The sequence below is a fragment of the Dryas octopetala genome, chromosome 4 (assembly GCF_963921425.1).
Source record: "Dryas octopetala chromosome 4, drDryOcto1.1, whole genome shotgun sequence".
In the NCBI taxonomy this organism is placed as follows: domain Eukaryota; kingdom Viridiplantae; phylum Streptophyta; class Magnoliopsida; order Rosales; family Rosaceae; genus Dryas; species Dryas octopetala.
The window spans coordinates 8,396,285-8,415,290 of NC_141369.1; the positions used below are offsets into that span (position 1 = coordinate 8,396,285).

The 19,006-nt window shown below is 39.2% G+C and overlaps 2 protein-coding genes and 1 non-coding gene across 3 annotated transcripts; 1 reads left to right on the forward strand and 2 right to left on the reverse strand.

The window, feature by feature from the left end:
• Positions 1-2,909: 2,909 nt before the first annotated feature.
• Positions 2,910-8,270, reverse strand: LOC147286503 (uncharacterized). Its single transcript, XM_086240780.1, has 3 exons — positions 5,012-8,270; positions 4,028-4,912; positions 2,910-3,898 (listed from the first exon to the last, which is right to left on the reverse strand). Exons 1-3 carry the CDS (start codon positions 8,268-8,270, stop codon positions 2,910-2,912), a joined length of 5,133 nt encoding a protein of 1,710 aa, XP_086096906.1.
• Positions 7,660-7,766, forward strand: LOC147286504 (small nucleolar RNA R71). The gene has a single exon (XR_015122154.1). It is a non-coding gene; the product is annotated as a small nucleolar RNA R71 (small nucleolar RNA).
• A 6,302-nt stretch (positions 8,271-14,572) lies between the features above and the next one.
• Positions 14,573-17,714, reverse strand: LOC147286505 (Clathrin light chain protein). The gene is made up of 3 exons (XM_086240781.1): positions 17,377-17,714; positions 15,268-15,421; positions 14,573-15,058 (listed from the first exon to the last, which is right to left on the reverse strand). The coding sequence occupies exons 1-3, from the start codon at positions 17,712-17,714 to the stop codon at positions 14,573-14,575; spliced, it is 978 nt and encodes a 325-aa protein (XP_086096907.1).
• Between the last annotated feature and the right edge of the window lie 1,292 nt (positions 17,715-19,006).

A 19,006-nucleotide genomic window follows, 5' to 3' on the forward strand; every position in this document is an offset into this window, starting at 1 on the left:
AGAATCCTATCTAACTTCTAGTCACCTTATCTTCAGTTCACTTAATTAATAATGTTGGCTATCCTCTTAGACACGACTTGCCTATGATATTTAGAACAAATCTATTACTTTCACACACGAGTTGCCTATGGTATTTAGAACAAAACTGTCATGCAAAAGAGACTTTCGAGCTCAGAGAATCCAATAACTAGCCACGCACACCCCAAGGGTATGGTATCTACCCAAAGCATATACAGATTTTATCCACAAGAAGCTGAACCCAAACCCTGTATGGTATCTACAAAAGTTTGCATCAAATAACTCAACTAACAACCCAGATGGTGATCAAGCATCCATGTAATTATTCAAGTATAAATCAGTGAATAATAATCCCATTATCAAGGAAGCAACCAAAGACAAAGTAACAATAAAACTAGATTATCATCTTAGGGCTTCATCCTGCCCTAACAATATATTTAGTTACACAAATCCATCAAGAAAAACCAATAAAAGTCATGACAAAAACCACCCAAACTCCTACTGCTCTCTCCAAAGTGGCGTCCTTCCTTCAGCCAACGTCTCCAGTCCAAGTCTCCTTCACGCCCTCGCCAAGAACCACCCTTTAATCACGCCTCTGCCCCCTTATATGTAGTCCCGTTTTCAGCAAGTAATCTCCTTCCCTTGGACTAGGTTGCGGCACCACTAGGAAATAGGGGCTGACTTGGAGTCCTTCTTTCATTAGGAACGTCACCTAGCCTTGTCAGCAAATAGCCATTCAAAAACTCCTCGGTGGTCCCAGCAAACTGAAAGTGTAGAAAACAAAGTAATAAGTCCTTATTTAACCCAAAAACCTTACAAAAACCAATTAAAATAGGCTTAAAGACAGAGACATTAGACACCCATCAAATTCCCCCAAACTTAATTCCTGCTAGTCCTCGAGCAGAACACACAATAACTCAATTAAAACAGAACTAGTTACAAACCCCAAATGCCTCAAAATTCCACTATGTTAACAGCCCAAGGAAATGACTAAACATTGTAAGGGTTCTACACATGATACCAAGATTAATAATATCTCACCATAGTCAAATTAAAGTGTGTATGTGAATAGCCAAAATCAGAACAACAACTTGCAATCCAATAAGCACATGCGCACACACTTTACTCACAGCCACAAATTCATACCCCATAAGCTTGCTCTTTATATCATCTCTCCACTAATGTAAATAAATGCAACATCACAAGATCAAGAGGGCTTTGCAATGGTTGTGGCACTGGATGGGATACTTGGCTAAACAAGGACATGAGAATGAGAACTGCAAAGTCTAGAGAACTAAATGAGCACAAAGTGGCAGCACAGAAGATTTGGATTTTGTTATTATGCATAGGATTTGAGCACATTTAGAAACATCTCACACTTTGCAACACTTTGAAAACAATATAGTTGGCCCAATTTTTACGGCTCTTCACCCTAGATCCTCCTGATTTTCACCTCAATGATCCCCTAGGGTCGTGACTTCTTTGGTCACACTTCATGACATTTCTCTTTTTTTTTTTTTTTTTTTTTTTTTTTTTTTTTTTTTTTAACAGCACCCAACTTGTTTCTAACAAATCACACAGGGCTCAATTCCTATGGACTTCCTTTGCTGCCACACACCTTGCTTTTTTTTTTTTTTTTTTTTTTTTTTTTTACTCACTAGTTCTCTAGATAAGGAACAAGAAACATGTTTGAGGAGTAGTAAAGTAGAGATGTGGGGGCTGTCAAAGAAATAGGCGCACAATGGGAAGTCTACAGGGGTAATGAGGGTACAACAGGTTGGTTAAAAACAGTACAAAGATGGCCCAAATCATCTCCCAGCTATTGCATTTATTTAGGATTTCGCCTCAAGTGATACTCAAGACAAGTTCTAGAGTATGTACTGACATTTAAAGTAGAATAACATATGCCTCTTAGAATAACAAGAACTTGCATTGAATTGACAAAGTGCTCACTCACAAAATTTTGATTGACCATGAGAGTAATAGTTAACCACAATATCAAATGAGAACACAAACAATACCCAGCCATTTCGTCCAAACCAATGAAAGTAAGAAAAATGTATAAACAAAAATTTATATCATCGGCATTGGGGCAAATAAAAATTGAATCAATAGGAGTATTACCCAAACAAAAGGGATACCCATTAAGAATCACACCCTCAACCCAAGTAAATTCCCCCAAACTTGAAATGAACATTGTCCTCAATGAGAGACACAGTAAAATCACGCAAGGCCAGAAATAAAACAGGGAGATGAGGGAAAGAAAGCACCTGGTGGGCTGTGCGTTGCGGCGGACGGCCAAGGAGTGGGACGACGGCGTCGATGGTGCTGCTCAGACCGCGCAGACGAAGGGCATGCCCTAGCCTTCTCACGTCGCCCCTGCTCTCCCAAAATATCCAGCCAAACTTGATAACTAAAGCTGGATATTTAATAAACGTGACACAGCTTTAATAGAAACCTTTAAACACCTGGTGGGCCACATGGGCCTCAAACTGAAAAAACCCCCCCCAGACTTCCTTCAACATTGGCCCGTGAAAACAGCCTTTCTCAACCCAGCATCATCCTCTCTAGAGCATTTGCAGGAGAACACCACCGACTACCTCAGATGTGCACGAATGACACGAAAATCCCTTGGGGCAGTGGAACACGAACTGGCTGCTTCCACATTGGAGTTGGTGGTGGAAATGTATGCCCCCCCCCCCCCCCAAACTTATTGTCCTCACACTGAAGGTAGCAACAGACCACTGAAAATTGAAAAAGAACAAAGTAAGTGCAGGATTTAACGACAACAAAAATGAAAAGTAAAAACAAACAGAAATAAACAAGGAAATGCTTGGGTTGCCTCCCAAGGAGCGCTTAATTTAACGTCATTAGCTTGACATATCGAATGGCTAAGGTGCTGGTGATGGTTCGGCCAAAGGTATTGAGGACTTCTCAATGTTGAATGGTGATTCCAGATAAGGCTTTAGGCGATGCCCATTCACTTTGAAAGTTGTTCCATTCTGAATGTGTCTTACTTCTACAGCACCATGTGGAAAGACATGTACCACCACATAGAGACCATACCACCGTGACTTGAGCTTGCCTGGAAACAGGCGAAGTCTTGAGTTGAAGAGCAACACTTTCTGTCCAGAAAAAAACTCCCTCCTTAAGATGGTTTTGTCATGAAAGAGCTTGGTCCTGTCCTTATATATCTTAGCATTTTCGTACGCATCATTACGAATTTCATCAAGTTCATTGAGCTGGAGCTTCCTCTGTTCACCAGCAGCACCATGGTCGAAATTGAGTTGCTTGACTGCCCAGAACGCCTTATGCTCAAGCTCCATAGGAAGGTGACATGCCTTTCCATAAACTAAACGGAATGGGGACATGCCAATTGGTGTCTTATAGGCTGTCCGATATGCCCACAGCGCATCATTAAGCTTTGGGGACCAATCCTTGCGGGAAGTACTCACGGTCTTTTCTAGAATTCTCTTTATCTCTCTGTTGGAAACCTCAACTTGGCCACTGGTTTGTGGGTGGTATGGGGTAGCAACTTTGTGAGTGACATTGTATTTTGACAAGAGATTCTTTAGGGGTTTGTTGATGAAGTGTCGCCCCCCATCACTGATTAGGACACGAGGGGTTCCAAACCTGGGGAAGATGGTGCCTTGTAAAAGTTTCAAAACAACTTTGTGATCATTAGTTGGGGCAGCCACTGCTTCTACCCATTTGGAGACATATTCCACAGCCACTAAAATATACTCATTGCCATATGAAGAGGGAAAAGGCCCCATAAAATCCACCCCCCAGACATCAAACAATTCAATCATTAAAATCCCATGCTGAGGCATCTCATTGCGATTAGAAATATTGCCCACTCTTTGGCACCGATCACAAGCTGAACACCATGTGTGAGCATCTTTGAATAAGGAAGGCCAATAAAAACCACTCTGTAGGATCTTTGCTGCTGTCCTTTTTGAGCCGAAATGGCCTCCACATGCATGATCATGTGCAAATTGTAATATGCTTGCTTGTTCAGTAGCTGGCACACACCTCCTTATCATCTGATCAGAGCAATACTTGTAGAGGTACGGTTCATCCCAAAAGTAAAACTTGACGTCATGGAGAAACTTCCTTCGCTGTTGGGTACTTAATTCAAGAGGCATCACCCCTCCAGCCAGATAATTGGCGATATCCGCATACCATGGTGTGACATGTTGGACCGCAAACAACTGTTCATCGGGGAAGCTCTCACGCAATGGTACAATGGTGTCTTCATTTTCGTGAGTGTGAGTTAGACGGGAGAGATGGTCAGCCACCACATTCTTCACGCCTTGCTGATCCCGTAATTCAACATCAAATTCTTGTAATAATAACACCCACCGAATGAGCCTTGGTTTTGCATCCTTCTTGGACATAAGGTACCTTAATGCAGCATGGTCAGTATAAACAACGATCTTAGAGCCAAGCAAATAGGACCTAAACTTCTCAAGTGCAAAAATGACAGCGAGCATCTCTTTCTCAGTAGTGGAGTAATTGAGTTGTGCATCGTTCAAGGTTTTTGAGGCATAAGAAATAACATGTGGCAGCTTGTCCCTCCGCTGTCCTAAAACAGCACCCACTGCGTAGTCACTAGCGTCACACATTAATTCAAATGGGAGGCCCCAATCTGGAGCTATCATAATCGGCGCAGAAGTAAGAAGAGATTTCAAAGTGGTAAAAGCTTGCAAACATGATTCATCAAAGTGAAACGGAGTGTCCTTAGAAAGAAGATTGCACAAGGGTCGGCTGATTTTGGAAAAATCCTTAATAAAACGCCGATAAAAACCCGCGTGTCCTAAGAAAGACCGTACAGCCTTGACTGATGTGGGTGGTGGCAAATTGGCAATTAAATCAATTTTCGCCTTGTCTACTTCTATCCCGCGGCTTGAAACCAAGTGTCCTAACACAATTCCCTGTTTCACCATAAAGTGACATTTTTCCCAGTTGAGAACAAGATTAAATTCCCTACACCTTTCCAAAACCATCTTCAAATTTCCGAGACAATTGTCAAAAGAGAAGCCGAAAACAGAAAAGTCATCCATGAAAATTTCAATTATTCTTTCGACCATATCGGAGAATATACTCATCATGCACCGTTGAAATGTGGCTGGAGCATTGCATAGACCAAATGGCATACGCCGGTAGGCAAAGGTACCATAAGGGCATGTGAATGTTGTTTTCTCTTGGTCTTCGGAAGCGATAGCAATCTGATTATAACCTGAATACCCGTCAAGAAAACAATAATGCGAGTGCCCGGCTAACCTTTCCAACATTTGGTCAATAAACGGCAAGGGAAAGTGATCTTTCCGAGTTAAGGAGTTCAACTTCCGGTAATCTATACAGACTCGCCAACCTGTTTGCATTCGAGTGGGCACCAACTCCCCAGTTTTGTTCTCAACCACTGTAATGCCTGACTTCTTTGGTACAACTTGGGTAGGACTAACCCACTGACTGTCAGAGATGGGATATATCACACCTACATCCAGAAGTTTGAGTACCTCTTTTCGGACTACTTCTTTCATGTGTGGATTCAAACGCCTCTGAGCTTCTATGGTGGGCTTCGACCCTTCTTCCAAAAAGATCCTGTGCATGCAAACCGCGGGGCTTATACCCTTGATATCAGCAATGGACCAGCCGATAGCTGATTTATTTTCTCCTAGAAGCTGCAGCAGTTTCAGTTCCTCAGTCTTGCTCAAATCTGATGCTATGATCACTGGCAATGTGTCAGCTTCGCCCAAAAATGCATACTTCAAATGAGATGGCAACGACTTGAGTTCTAATACTGGTGGCTTAATTACGGAAGGTACAGCAGCTGGTGGTGGCGTGCCAAGAGGTTCTACGGCTTGTCTCCATCGCGGCGCTGCAGCGGGTGTCGCCTCAAGTGCAGCCACTACCTCGAGTGTCTCATCCTCAGCAAATTCTTCAAACTCCGAACACGTAAGGCACGTTTCCAGCTCATCATTAGCTGAAGAAATCAAAAATTGAGCATGTATAATCGGGTCAAGAATATCCACGCGATGACACTCCTCCACATCACTGGGTTTCTTTAAGGCGCCAAACATACGAAACTCCACTGATTCACCATCAATTCTGAGCTTGAGAGTACCTTGCTGCACGTCTATTAATGCACCAGCAGTAGCAAGGAATGGCCGGCCAAGTAAAATAGGAAGATTCCTATCCTCTTCCATGTCAAGCACCAGAAAATCTGCCGGTATCACAAATTGCTCCACTTTAATTAACACATCTTCGACAAGGCCCTTAGGATAAGTGACTGAACGATCCGCTAGCTGTAGTGAGACAGACGTCTTTCTTAGCTCTCCGATGCCTAGCTGCGAGAAAATAGAAAAAGGCATAAGATTAACACTAGAACCGAGATCCAAGAAAGCCTTATCAAACTTAGATTCACCAATAATACAAGGCAAAGTGAAACTCCCTGGATCTTGTAATTTTGGGGGCATCTTATTGAAGAGGACGGCGCTGCACTCCTTAGTGAGTTCAATTTTTTCATGGTCCACAAATCTTCTCTTGTTCGTACACACATCTTTCAAAAACTTGGCATATGTGGGAATGTGCTTGATGGCTTCTAATAATGGGAGATTAATTTGAACCTTCTTAAACACTTCCAAAATATCCTTCATGTGCTCACTCTGCTTCTGTTTTTGCTGCCTGGAAGGAAAGGGTAAAGTAGGCACATATTTGTTGACAAGAGGCAATTCGGATGCAACATTTATTGGGCTTTCAATTTCGCCACTTTCAGGTGCAGCGGCAGGTATGGTTTCCTCGGCTTCCTTTTGCTTTTGTGCTGCAACTTCTTCTCTCCGGTCATATGGCTTACCACTCCTTAAAGTCCGGACAACCTTAGCATGCTCTAATCCTCTTGGATTCGGTTCAGGCTGGCTAGGTAGTCTACCCATCCCCCTTTCGGTCAAAGTAGAAGCTAGTTGGCTGACTTGTGTCTCCAGACTTGCTATGGCTTTGGTGTTAGCTTGCTGGCCCTTTTGAGACTCTTGAAACATTTGTTGCATCTGAATTTGATTTTGCATAAGCTGCTGCATCATGTCTTCCACCCCAAGTTTTTTCGGCTCTACTGGAGCTTGAGTCTGCTGAAAGGGAAGGTTACGTGGAGCTTGTGGTTGATTATTGTTGCTCCATGAAAAGTTAGGGTGATACTTCCAGCCAGGATTGTATGTATTTGAGAATGGGTCAGTCCTAACATTTCGGTTGTAGGAATTCACCAAACTTGCTTGTTCTTGAACAAACTCCGGAAAATCAACCCCATTGGGACAAGAAATCGTGGCGTGACCAATGACATCGCAAATAGCGCAAATTTCTTGTGATGGCGTCCTCCCATTCATAGCAAGTAGCGCATCCAATTTGCTGGCAATGGAATCAACCTGTGCCTTTGAAGCAAAAACATTCGAATGGTTACTCTCATTCACTCCAGCACACCTTTCTCTTGCATCTGAATGTTGTGTTTCCATTGCTAGGCTGTCAAACAGAGTTTGACATTCAACTGTGGTCTTATTTTTAATGGATCCACCTGCATAGTTATTCACTGCAGCCTTACTAGAAACGGTCAGTGCCTTATAAAATATACGCATTAAAACAAGGGAAGGCAAACCATGATGAGGGCACTGAATTAACAAATTATTAAATCGCTCCCATGCCTCAGAAAATGACTCATTTGCTTGTTGATTGAATTGCATGATCTTGTCCCTTAATGCATCGGTTTTCTGGGCTGAGAAAAACTTCTCCAAGAACTTGTTTTGAATCTCAGTCCAGCTGGTTAGTGATCTCGGCCTCAAAGAATTCAGCCACATCTTTGCCTTGTCCTTCAAAGTGTAAGGAAAGATCTTCATCCTTAAGTGCTCCTCCGTGACTCCTTCTGTCAAAGGCATATTAGAAACCATGTTAAAAATGTCACGAATATGAACTAATGGATCTTCATTATTTAAACCATGAAAGGAAGGAATCATATTGAAGTGAATATTTTTTAATTCATAATTCCTGGCTGCTGCAGGGAGAATAATGCTGGATGGTGATGTCGGAATTGTTGGGATGTCAAGGTCTCCCATTGTCTCATTGGGTACAAGAGCCATCTTTTCCTCCTTCTGACGAATCTCCTCTTCTCTATCCTCTCTACGTTTCCTGCGGATTTCCTTGAGCTTTTGTTCAATCTCCGGCTGAAATTCTACAAGTTCACAATCCGAAGATCGTGTACCAGTCATCCACCATGCAAAGGACAGTTTAATGAATTGAATTAGACGCAATCCCCGGCAACGGCGCCAAAAACTTGATAGGTATTTTTAGTTGCCTAAAAGAAAAGACAAATAGAAACCCCAAATTAAATTACTCGCAAGCGCACAAGTCCGTAGTAGAATAGAATTACGCAAGTACGAGGTCGAACCACAGGGATTGGTTAACCAACTCAATTAAACGAAGATATTGAAGTAACAGTAAATAAATAAGACAAAATTAATTAAAATATAGGCAAAGCAACAAGATAACAAAATAACGTTAACAATCGATTGAATAAAATACTAGAGCGAAGAATCCACCACCAAGAATCCTATCTAACTTCTAGTCACCTTATCTTCAGTTCACTTAATTAATAATGTTGGCTATCCTCTTAGACACGACTTGCCTATGATATTTAGAACAAATCTATTACTTTCACACACGAGTTGCCTATGGTATTTAGAACAAAACTGTCATGCAAAAGAGACTTTCGAGCTCAGAGAATCCAATAACTAGCCACGCACACCCCAAGGGTATGGTATCTACCCAAAGCATATACAGATTTTATCCACAAGAAGCTGAACCCAAACCCTGTATGGTATCTACAAAAGTTTGCATCAAATAACTCAACTAACAACCCAGATGGTGATCAAGCATCCATGTAATTATTCAAGTATAAATCAGTGAATAATAATCCCATTATCAAGGAAGCAACCAAAGACAAAGTAACAATAAAACTAGATTATCATCTTAGGGCTTCATCCTGCCCTAACAATATATTTAGTTACACAAATCCATCAAGAAAAACCAATAAAAGTCATGACAAAAACCACCCAAACTCCTACTGCTCTCTCCAAAGTGGCGTCCTTCCTTCAGCCAACGTCTCCAGTCCAAGTCTCCTTCACGCCCTCGCCAAGAACCACCCTTTAATCACGCCTCTGCCCCCTTATATGTAGTCCCGTTTTCAGCAAGTAATCTCCTTCCCTTGGACTAGGTTGCGGCACCACTAGGAAATAGGGGCTGACTTGGAGTCCTTCTTTCATTAGGAACGTCACCTAGCCTTGTCAGCAAATAGCCATTCAAAAACTCCTCGGTGGTCCCAGCAAACTGAAAGTGTAGAAAACAAAGTAATAAGTCCTTATTTAACCCAAAAACCTTACAAAAACCAATTAAAATAGGCTTAAAGACAGAGACATTAGACACCCATCAAACATCACCCATCTTGAATCAAGTAAGAAGCGGAATCACACAAACAGCGGAACAGAAACACAATCAACAACAAATTTTATTACAATCGTGCGTAATAAAAATTATGGCGCGCAAGTAACTCAGCAGCAAAAACAAAGAGAACACAATCTACAAGTTTTCTATGAAAAATTAAAAAACCCGGGAATCAAGAACAAACCCTAAAACACCACCAAAAACCCTAAAAAAGATTAATAGAAATTTTTGGGTGGCTCTTATACCATGCTAAAGAACGTTTTAGGGTTAAAATTCTGAATACATGCATTTATTCACCCCTTCAAGGGGTATAAATACAACCATACAAACTCTCTTATTTCCATAAGGAGTAATTACACAAGTAACCCCACAATTCCTAATATTACACATAAACCCAAACTAACTAGGAAATCTAACACTTTTTATATTACTAGGTAATCCAGATACCATTGCTGGTATTCCTGATGGAGATCAACGCTACCCTGTCAAGCTCTACCAAATGGTGACCAATTCCAACAATCTTCCTTCTGTTGGTTTGACTAATAACAATAATGGTTTTGTCACTCACAATCCGATCAGCTTTGACGAAGCACTATTACCTAAATACTTTCGGACCAAGCATTTAAAGACATTTCGTAAACAGGTTTTGAATCTTGTAAGTAATTTCGTTATTTACATCTCTCTCCAATTTGTTTGATTTAAAATGAGTTCTATTGTTTTAATTAAGGTTTTTTTAATTATTATATAGGGATTTGAGATTGATGGGTACACATTCACCCATCAATCCTTTTGTAGAGGGCATCCAGCGCTTCTAAGTGATATCGTACCTACAGTTGCCCCTCCCCCCAGCTCTAGCTGCAGCAATAGAAGTCGTAAACTAGTCTCGAGCAGCAGCTGAGAATGCTTCTGTTGATTGCGCAGAATACAGCTGATGCTGCTTAGGGTGCCAGGATACAACAGAGGTTGCACAGGCTGCACCTGAAGCTACCACAAAGGCCGTAAATGAGCTTCGTGATGTGGTAACTGCACGCCTTGGTTGAATTAATGCTGTCAACGCACCTAACTTCAGTTTATATAGATATTCTAAGATGTAAATGAATTGAAACGATTTGGTTGACTTGATGTAAACGACTTGTTTCAAACTTTACTTCACCTATATATAATCTACCTGAATATTAGACAATTTTTATACATGCATTCTAAGGTTGTTATAGTAATTACACATGCCAAGAACTGATAATCTATAAAGTGCAAATTTAATAAACCAAGAAAATGACTAGTTGCATAATTTATCAATACTGCAGATCGATTGAGACTATTTGTGAAGTAGCCTATAGGATGCCTTTACATTCATAACAAAAATCCACCTCAAACAACATATCTATCCTTTTGTGGTTTTTCTGTACACATAAACAAACTTCTAACACATTCAACCGCAACTAGAAAGAATTTAGTACAAACAGCAAGTGCATGTGTTAAGAACACATGAGACTAAAACATCCTAAGCTACACAAAATCTATTGAGAATAAACATGTATCTTGTTTGTTCTGTAAACACGCCTATTCCATCTTTTTCCCAATCTCCTTTAAGGGAAGAAATAGAAGCTCGAGATGGAATACCAAAACCTATATCCAAAATCTTTTGATTCTTTTCCTAAATTCAGTGCATTATTCTGGATAGAAAAAAGAACATTTGAAATTTTTTGATACTTAATATCAAAATGTTGATGAAATGCTAATTACCAGTTGTATGCGGCCTTTCATAGGTATACTCAAAAGGTTATTTTCTGCTTGTGAATCATTCATGCTAAGGCTCCTCTTCATCTTGAAATCTCCATAATTGTTTGATGTGATACTCCCAGAACGATCTCTCGATGAATAATACAGTAAGTAGTTATCTCCATCCACACTGGTCACTACAAACGTAAGTTTTCGTGATTTTGGCTAGAAATTCTCTCCAGAGACATTCAGAACAACAAGAAAACCATCAATTCTCTGCAAATGGAAAGTTTCAAGAGACCTCAAATCAATAACAGAAATCGATCAAATATGGAGCTCGATGGGTTATAAAATCATAGATGCAGTAACAAGACCTTATATCACATTACTGAAATGACAAATGCAAACCTGATTAGCCTGTGCAGATAGTAATCGACTAGACAACATGGATTCCTTAAATGAACCAACCAAGGACCTTCTAATAGACAGTCCAGACAGGATTCGAACTAATTTAACACCTTGAGGCTTAGATTTCAAATCATGATTCCAGTGATGTCCCATCACAGTGGTATTCTCAGAACTAAAGAGGTCAAACTTTTTATGCCAAAAATCAACATGTTTTGATGAGTTACTTGGCACCCTAAAAGTATCCTATTTCCATGAAGATGAGATGCCTGAGATAGTTCTGTCAAGTGACTCTTCAATGTCCTTTAAAGTTATATTGTAATCATAACCCTTTGGTGTATGATCCCTGCATAATTCTCAACATTTCACTAGCTCTTTCTAGAAATTCAGACCAAAGATAAAGAAAGCGGAGGCAGCACTACTTTTCTTGAAGTTATGGCTATTGACCCCGACTGTACCTTAATTGTCTCCAAATTCCAGTTGAGGGGTATTTTCCAAAGTCGGGTAGGAATGGACTGAAAGTGAATATATATGGAAAAAAGGGGTTTTTAATGTGATTTACTATATTTCAAAAGTAATATATAAATTAGGGTGGGGCATCAAACCGCCCAGCCTAACGAAACTGCCTCCACTGACCGCTAAAAACTCGACAAACCATCACTCGTCTCCTCCCGCCACCCCCAAGCTTCAACTCGCCCAACCAAATCAATAACAGGTCGATTTCGGTTCGGAGCTTCCACCAACCGTCGGCAATCGACCCGCCCGTTAGCCACCATTTCTCCAACCCAGCCTGCATCTTCTCCTGCAAATCACTCACTCATTTTCTCTCCTTCAGCTTCTTCTTCTCCTCTATTATCTCCGCTAAAGTCTCTCTATCACACAACCACCTTTGCAACCTTATCGAAATTTTCATCTCTGATCCCCAATTCAGCCATGGAAACCTTACATGTCTGCCCGAGCACCGACTCGCATAACCCGCAACCCGAAAACACCCCAAACCGAGCAGACCGAAAAGAAATGGGTCGTTGGCGGACCAGCACGACTACAAACCAAGCCTCTCGGGCGGCTAACCGTTTGGGTCCCAAACTGACCCACCCTGACCGATGCCCACCCTAATATTATAAATTGAAACTATTTACTCAATTGCATTTGGCAAGAATTGAAATTTTAGGAAAAAAAATATATGGGACCTACAATTGTCATGTCATCAATTACGTTTGATTAAACAATTAAACAGACAACAATAGTCAATGGTAAGTAAATCAAAAGGCTTTTTAGCAAGATACCCACCTGAACTTTGACTCGATTTGCATGTTACCACCTAAATTAAAAATTGAAGCAAGTTGCCCCTGAATTAAATTTTGTTTGCAAGTTACCACCTCCATCCAAATCTTCATGGGTTTTTTAGTCTTTTCATAGAGAAGAAGTTGGGTGGGGAAGCTTTTGCCACCTCACCATGCTGAGTGGCAAAGCCCAACCAATTACAAGTGGCCACATGTACAACTATTTTTTTATTTTTCTTTTCCTATTTTTACAAACTTTGAAAATTAATTAAAAATAGTTCCGGACTCAGAAAAATATATGGAAAATTCTTACGAACTCGTCTTGACTAATAGTAATTTACTATGGAGTCAAATTATCAATTTGCCCTCTGAGAGTTTCCAAATAGGAATGCAAATTTATTTTTAAAAAATTAAAATACTCTGAATTTTTTAAAAATTCATAGGATAATCTCCCGAACTCCAAAAATACAAGGTTTGCACCATTGGTCTTCTAAAAACTAACACTACCTTTCTCGTGAACACTTGCTACCCAAAAGACTGAGAGGTCTTAGAGGAAAATAAATTCAAACTCCGAAATGTTAATTTTTATGAAAGGTAGTGTTATTAGGGTAGCAAGTGTTCACAAGAAAGGTAGTGTTAGTTTTTAGAAGACCAATGGTGCAGGCTTTGTATTTTTAGAAGTTCGGGAGATTATCCTCTGAATTTTTAAACAATCCAGAGTATTTTAATTTTTAAGAAATAAATTTGGACTTCCTAAATTTTCTGGAAACTCTCAAAGGGAAAATTGATAATTTGACTCCATAGTAAATTACTATTAGTCTAGACGAGTCCGTAAGAATTTTTCGTATATTCTTTGAGTCCGGAACTATTTTTAATTAATTTTCAAATTTGTAAAAATAGGAAAAGAGAAATAAAAAAATGGTTATACATGTGGCCACTTGTAATTGGTTAGGCTTTGCCACTCAGCATGGTGAGGTGGCAAAAGCTTAATTCCCCACCCAAGTTGTGCTCTTTGAAAAGACCAAAAAACCCATGAAGATTTGGATGAAGGTGGTAACTTGCAAACAAAATTTAATTCAGGGGGCAACTTGCTTCAATTTTTAATTTATGTGGTAATATACAAATCGAGTCAAAGTTCAGGTGGGTATCTTACTAAAAAGCCAAATCAAAACGTTAAGTACTAAACTGAAAAAATTGAAACAATAGAGTACAAGTTGTGAAACACCCTAAACTTCAGGGGTGTAAATTATAATTTTCTCTAAAATTAAACGTCCTTAATGTCCTAAAATCACTCCTTAGGACGCATAGTTGAAAAACAGTCCTCTTTACCCTTTACCGATGCGTCCTCTAACCCCATTTTTGTAAATGTTCACAAGAATGTTATCAAGGCATACCAACAAACAAATAAAGAACATAAGTAATTTCAAAGAGCTAAATCATGAATGTCCAAACAGTGAACGCAATAAAGTAGTTTTGCTTACAAATCTAGCCTATAATATCCTAAAGCAAGTTAGGAAGAAATCTCTGCAGTCTGTACACTCCATGCTGACTCTGGAGCATCAACAGATAATTGTGCTTATTCTTTGTCATGAACTGTAAGCAGAAGATTTAATAAATGAAAATGATCTGAATTTTTTTAAAAAAAATATATATATGACGAGTCATTACTCTGCAAGGGTTGGCCGGGTTTCAACAGGTTGCTCAACCTCCGGTTTAGCGGGTTGCTCACCCTTGGGTTCAGCCGGAGCCTCTGGTTTTGATGATTCAGGAGTATCATTAGCAATAACATCTTTGGCAGGTGAAACAGGTGTGCTTGCAGCTGCAGTTGGTGAATTAGTTTTTCCATTCTTGGCATCCTTTGCATCCTTCCCATCCTTCCCGTCCTTGCCATCTTTGGTGGGTGGGGGAGGCATCATGTGTGGCGGAGGGTTCTGTTTCAGCTTGATGAAAATTTGCCGCATTCTTGCAAGATCAGTTGGTTTCCCAGGTTTTGGACCCTGGATTACCACAATTGACGGGTTCTTGTCAGGATCTTTCTTCCCTCTCTTCTTCTCAATATTAGGGACCTCACGAGGAATGAGCTCTGCTATTGCTTTCCAATAATGTTTGTCAGCTTCTTTGTGGAACTTCTCTTGGTTGGCCAGGTATAGCTGCAAAGAAAGTCCATTCATTTATGTTAGTTATGAAGCATGGAAGATGATTTTGTGTGCATGTGTGCGCCCGCGTGTAAAAGTGAGAGAGAGAGACAGACAGACAGACAGACAGAGACAGAGACAGAGACAGAGACAGAGACAGAGAGACAGAGCAACAGAGAGAATTAGGATTAGGAATAGAGAATGATGACGTTTAGAAATACTACCTTCTCCCTTTCTCTGTTGTTAGCCTTATTAGTTTCACAATTGAGCTTCCTTTTCTCATAAAATGCTTGTTTAAACTCCTCGGCTTCGTTGATAATCTGGTTCCGCATCTCCCTTTCTCTGTTCTCCTTTTCTTCAAGATGGATGGTATTTTGACTGCAAGATTGGACGTCAAAAGGTCAAATATAAAAATGTAATGCCTTAATGGAAATCATTGCAGATAAAAGCAATGAAAAAGAAGTGGAAAAGATTTTTAAACACACTTTTCTTTCCAATAGTAATAAGTAAGATTGTGCAAACTAACAAGCCTTCATTCTTTCATTTAGTAACAATAATGCAGAGATCTAGGATTTCACTATGTTCTTAGCTAACTGTACAAGGAATTTCAATATTTGAATTGAAACTCTATATGGAAGGTAAAAAACACAGAGGATGAGAAAATTACGCTTGAAAACTAGTTGTACAAATGTCGCATTGCCTACTAAAATAGAAAGAAAGCTGAGTCTACATCTACGTGAAAAATCCATTGAAGCCCATAAATAATTTGTAAGCTTCAATTACCTCAAAATAACAATATATTATCAGAAAATTGGTTCTCAATAAACTTAAAAATGAGGCTTTAATGGCTCCAGGCCTCATGAAAATTTACAAGAATTAAACACGCCAATCAACCAAAACAAATAAAGTATGATTGATAGAAGTTTTACGTACAACAGCTTATAAGTTTCAGTCTATAGCAGCAAACAATGTCACAATTAAACTATATACAAGGTAGTAAAACATGGAAAACCAATATGGGATTTGGTAGATATATATGAAATCAATTCCAATTAAAGGATAAAAAGAATTTTTTTAAGCCAATTTAAAAGGTCTCGCAGTAACATCCATCAAAATAAGAATTTACCATCAAATTGACCAAAACATCTAATGTCTTGGAAAGCAGACAAATCTTTGGTCTTAGTATGCTTAAAACTAGAGCTTCTGCCCCATATTTCCTGAGAAAAGCAACATAAACCAGCTAATGATCGAGGAGTCAATTTGGCAATTCAAAAACTTCTAGTTCCTTTTCAATATTCAAATTAAATAAATTGACCATAACATAGACATTATTGGAAAATGGACACTGCAAAAGCCTTCAACAACTTAAGCTACATGGGAAAATAACAAAGCTAATTGAAGTCAAAACTAAAAAATAGATAACAGAGGAAAAACACGTATTGCTGCATTCATTCAAGTGAAAAGCCAATGCTGGGTCTCCTATCGAAGAGAATTAATTAGATGCGTCATTGCAACCCATCTTATATGATTAGCTTAATGGTTTGCTACAAGCCAGTAATTCCGGTAACAATCGTTGGCATCAGCTAAATGGACAACATATATTCACAAGTGCAGCTTGTTAATTAATTCTAACTTTTTAACGAAATGTTTTACACTTCTGATTTTCATCAATGCAAAATACATAAGTAGAACTAATTAATCTATATCTATAAAGGAATGTTCTCATGCCACACAGTCTGCCAACACAAGATCGTGAATCTGAACCACACAGACAATAATTAACCTAATCATCTTATGTTGTCATACTATCTGTCAAGGTAACATTTCCGTACAGATACACACATTAGCAGAAAAAACCATTTTATGAAAAGGATACAATTAATGAAGATTTAAGTAGCTCATTGGAAGCAACTAAATGAAACCCATTTTATACTTATACTCAGTACTCACACTCAGACACAATAAGTATGATCCGCATGCAGTACCCAATTCCCAAATATATGGACAATCATTAATTCATATCCCAAATTTTATTAAAAAAACAAAAATCTAACGTTAATGAACACATATACACACAAAAAAAAAAAAAATGCAAGTAGATGTTTGTGAGGCTCATGCCCATGCATGCACAAGATCCATGCCAGTTGCCACTCAACCAAAAATAACATATACAGCTTCTAACTTGCATTGAAGCATGTAATGTAATGTCATGGCCAGACGATATTTTGCAAGTAAATTAATTCCAACCATTAAATCCACATAAACATAACATAACATAACACACATTATGCAACCACCAGAAAATCAATCAAGACCGATTTGGGTCAGCTCACCGACGCCACGCGCGGCGAGCAAAGCCTTCCTCTCGCATCTCATCGGGCGGCGGCAGCACCGGCCCGTCATCCGAGGCAGCGAAAATGTCATCATCACCACCTAGGCCAACGCCATTGTCCTCGGGCACAGCCGAATCAAATGGGGACACGTAGTCGGGGTTGGGGCTGGAGGAAATGCCGAACCCGTAGGCGTCGGGGGAGTGCTGCTGCTGATCGTTGATGTGGTTGTTGAAGTCATTGGGGGGCAGGACGACGTTGTCGTGGAAATCGGAGTGGAGCGGCGGAGGCGGAGGGTCGGCGGCGGAGGGGGAGGAAGAGAAGTCGTCGAAGGACGACATTGAGATTGTTGAGATTGTTGGAGTGGTGGATGGAGTTGAATGGGTTGTTGGGTTTTGTTTTTCTGAGAGAGGAATGAGAGAGATCGGTGTGTTCGGATCCAGAGGGTGGATGATGAGTCTTTTTCTCTCTCAGTTGCTACATCTTGGGAAACCATAATTGTTGATGGAATACGAGGAGCAGACACGGTGGCGTTTTTCTCCCTTTTATTTATTTACTACCTCAACATTCCATAAGTCTCCAAAGCTGAGAATTTTATTTTCTTGGCTTAATTAATACTAGTATTTGGCTCACGTGTGGATTGACATTTTTACTCGTGATTTTTTTTTATATTTTTTTTCAATGTTTTATAATTTTTAATCATTATTTCTACATTTTAAGGTGGTGGAGTGTTTTTTTATTATTTTTTTAAATTTTATTTTAAAATATATATTTTAGAATTCTATATTTATTTATTAGGTTAATTTTGTGTGATTATTTCGTTCAATGAAGAGTATATTGGGCAATCTCATTTTTTGTGAACCCTGTAACACTAAATCCTTCTTATGGCTTTATAATAATAATAGCCTCTCCGCACTCGCTCCCACGAATGTGAAGCAGCTCTTTCTATTGCGCAAATACTAATATTTTGGCAAACGCAATCAGTTTAATAGATAACGAAAAGTAAATTTGAAAAAATTAATTAAGGAGAGAGGTGACAAACCGATTCTCATGGGCAGGAAAGTAAATTTGAAAAATAAATAACAGATTATTGGATTTAAGCCAAAACGATCTCAGCCATTCGGACTCAAAGATAATTCAAAAACCATTCTGTTTTATTATATAGATAGATTTTTTTTTTTTTGCCAAAGATATAGATAGATTCATTTGTACAATTTTAAATAGTAAATAAACACAATTTTTTTTAATAAAAAATACAATGTTATAATTGAGGGGACAAAATGACTATTAAGCCTACTAAGTAATTATCCAATCCAAAATATTTTTCCACAAATGAGACCTAACTCGTTTGACATTGCTTTTTAGGAAGCGCTTATACTCAGTAGCGTTTTTGTTGGAAACACTTCTACTCATAAGCACATAGAAATTTTTATAAAAATTTCAAGTTGTTCATGGAAAAGCACTTAAAAGTGCTTTTTGACGAAGCACCTGTCAAATGATTATAAAAAAATAACTTAAAAGCACTTTTATAATTCAGAAACATTTTTATTTAATTTTTTCCAAACGCAACTAGAAGTGTTTTTATTAATATAAAAGCACTTTTGACAGTTCTAAAAGCAATACCAAATAGGCC

What these genes read in the sequence shown, in the direction of transcription:
- LOC147286505 (XM_086240781.1), bottom strand. Translation starts at nt 17,714, where the DNA reads ATGTCGTCCTTCGACGACTTCTCTTCCTCCCCCTCCGCCGCCGACCCT. An exon ending in GCTCGCCGCGCGTGGCGTCG is followed by an intron (nt 15,422 to 17,376) that starts GTGAGCTGACCC and finishes CCAATCTTGCAG; the next exon opens with TCAAAATACCATCCATCTTG. An exon ending in ACAACAGAGAAAGGGAGAAG is followed by an intron (nt 15,059 to 15,267) that starts GTAGTATTTCTA and finishes CTTTCTTTGCAG; the next exon opens with CTATACCTGGCCAACCAAGA.
- LOC147286503 (XM_086240780.1), bottom strand. Translation starts at nt 8,270, where the DNA reads ATGACTGGTACACGATCTTCGGATTGTGAACTTGTAGAATTTCAGCCG. An exon ending in GAAGATGGTTTTGGAAAGGT is followed by an intron (nt 4,913 to 5,011) that starts GTAGGGAATTTA and finishes GCGGGATAGAAG; the next exon opens with TAGACAAGGCGAAAATTGAT. An exon ending in GCCAGCTACTGAACAAGCAA is followed by an intron (nt 3,899 to 4,027) that starts GCATATTACAAT and finishes CATGGTGTTCAG; the next exon opens with CTTGTGATCGGTGCCAAAGA.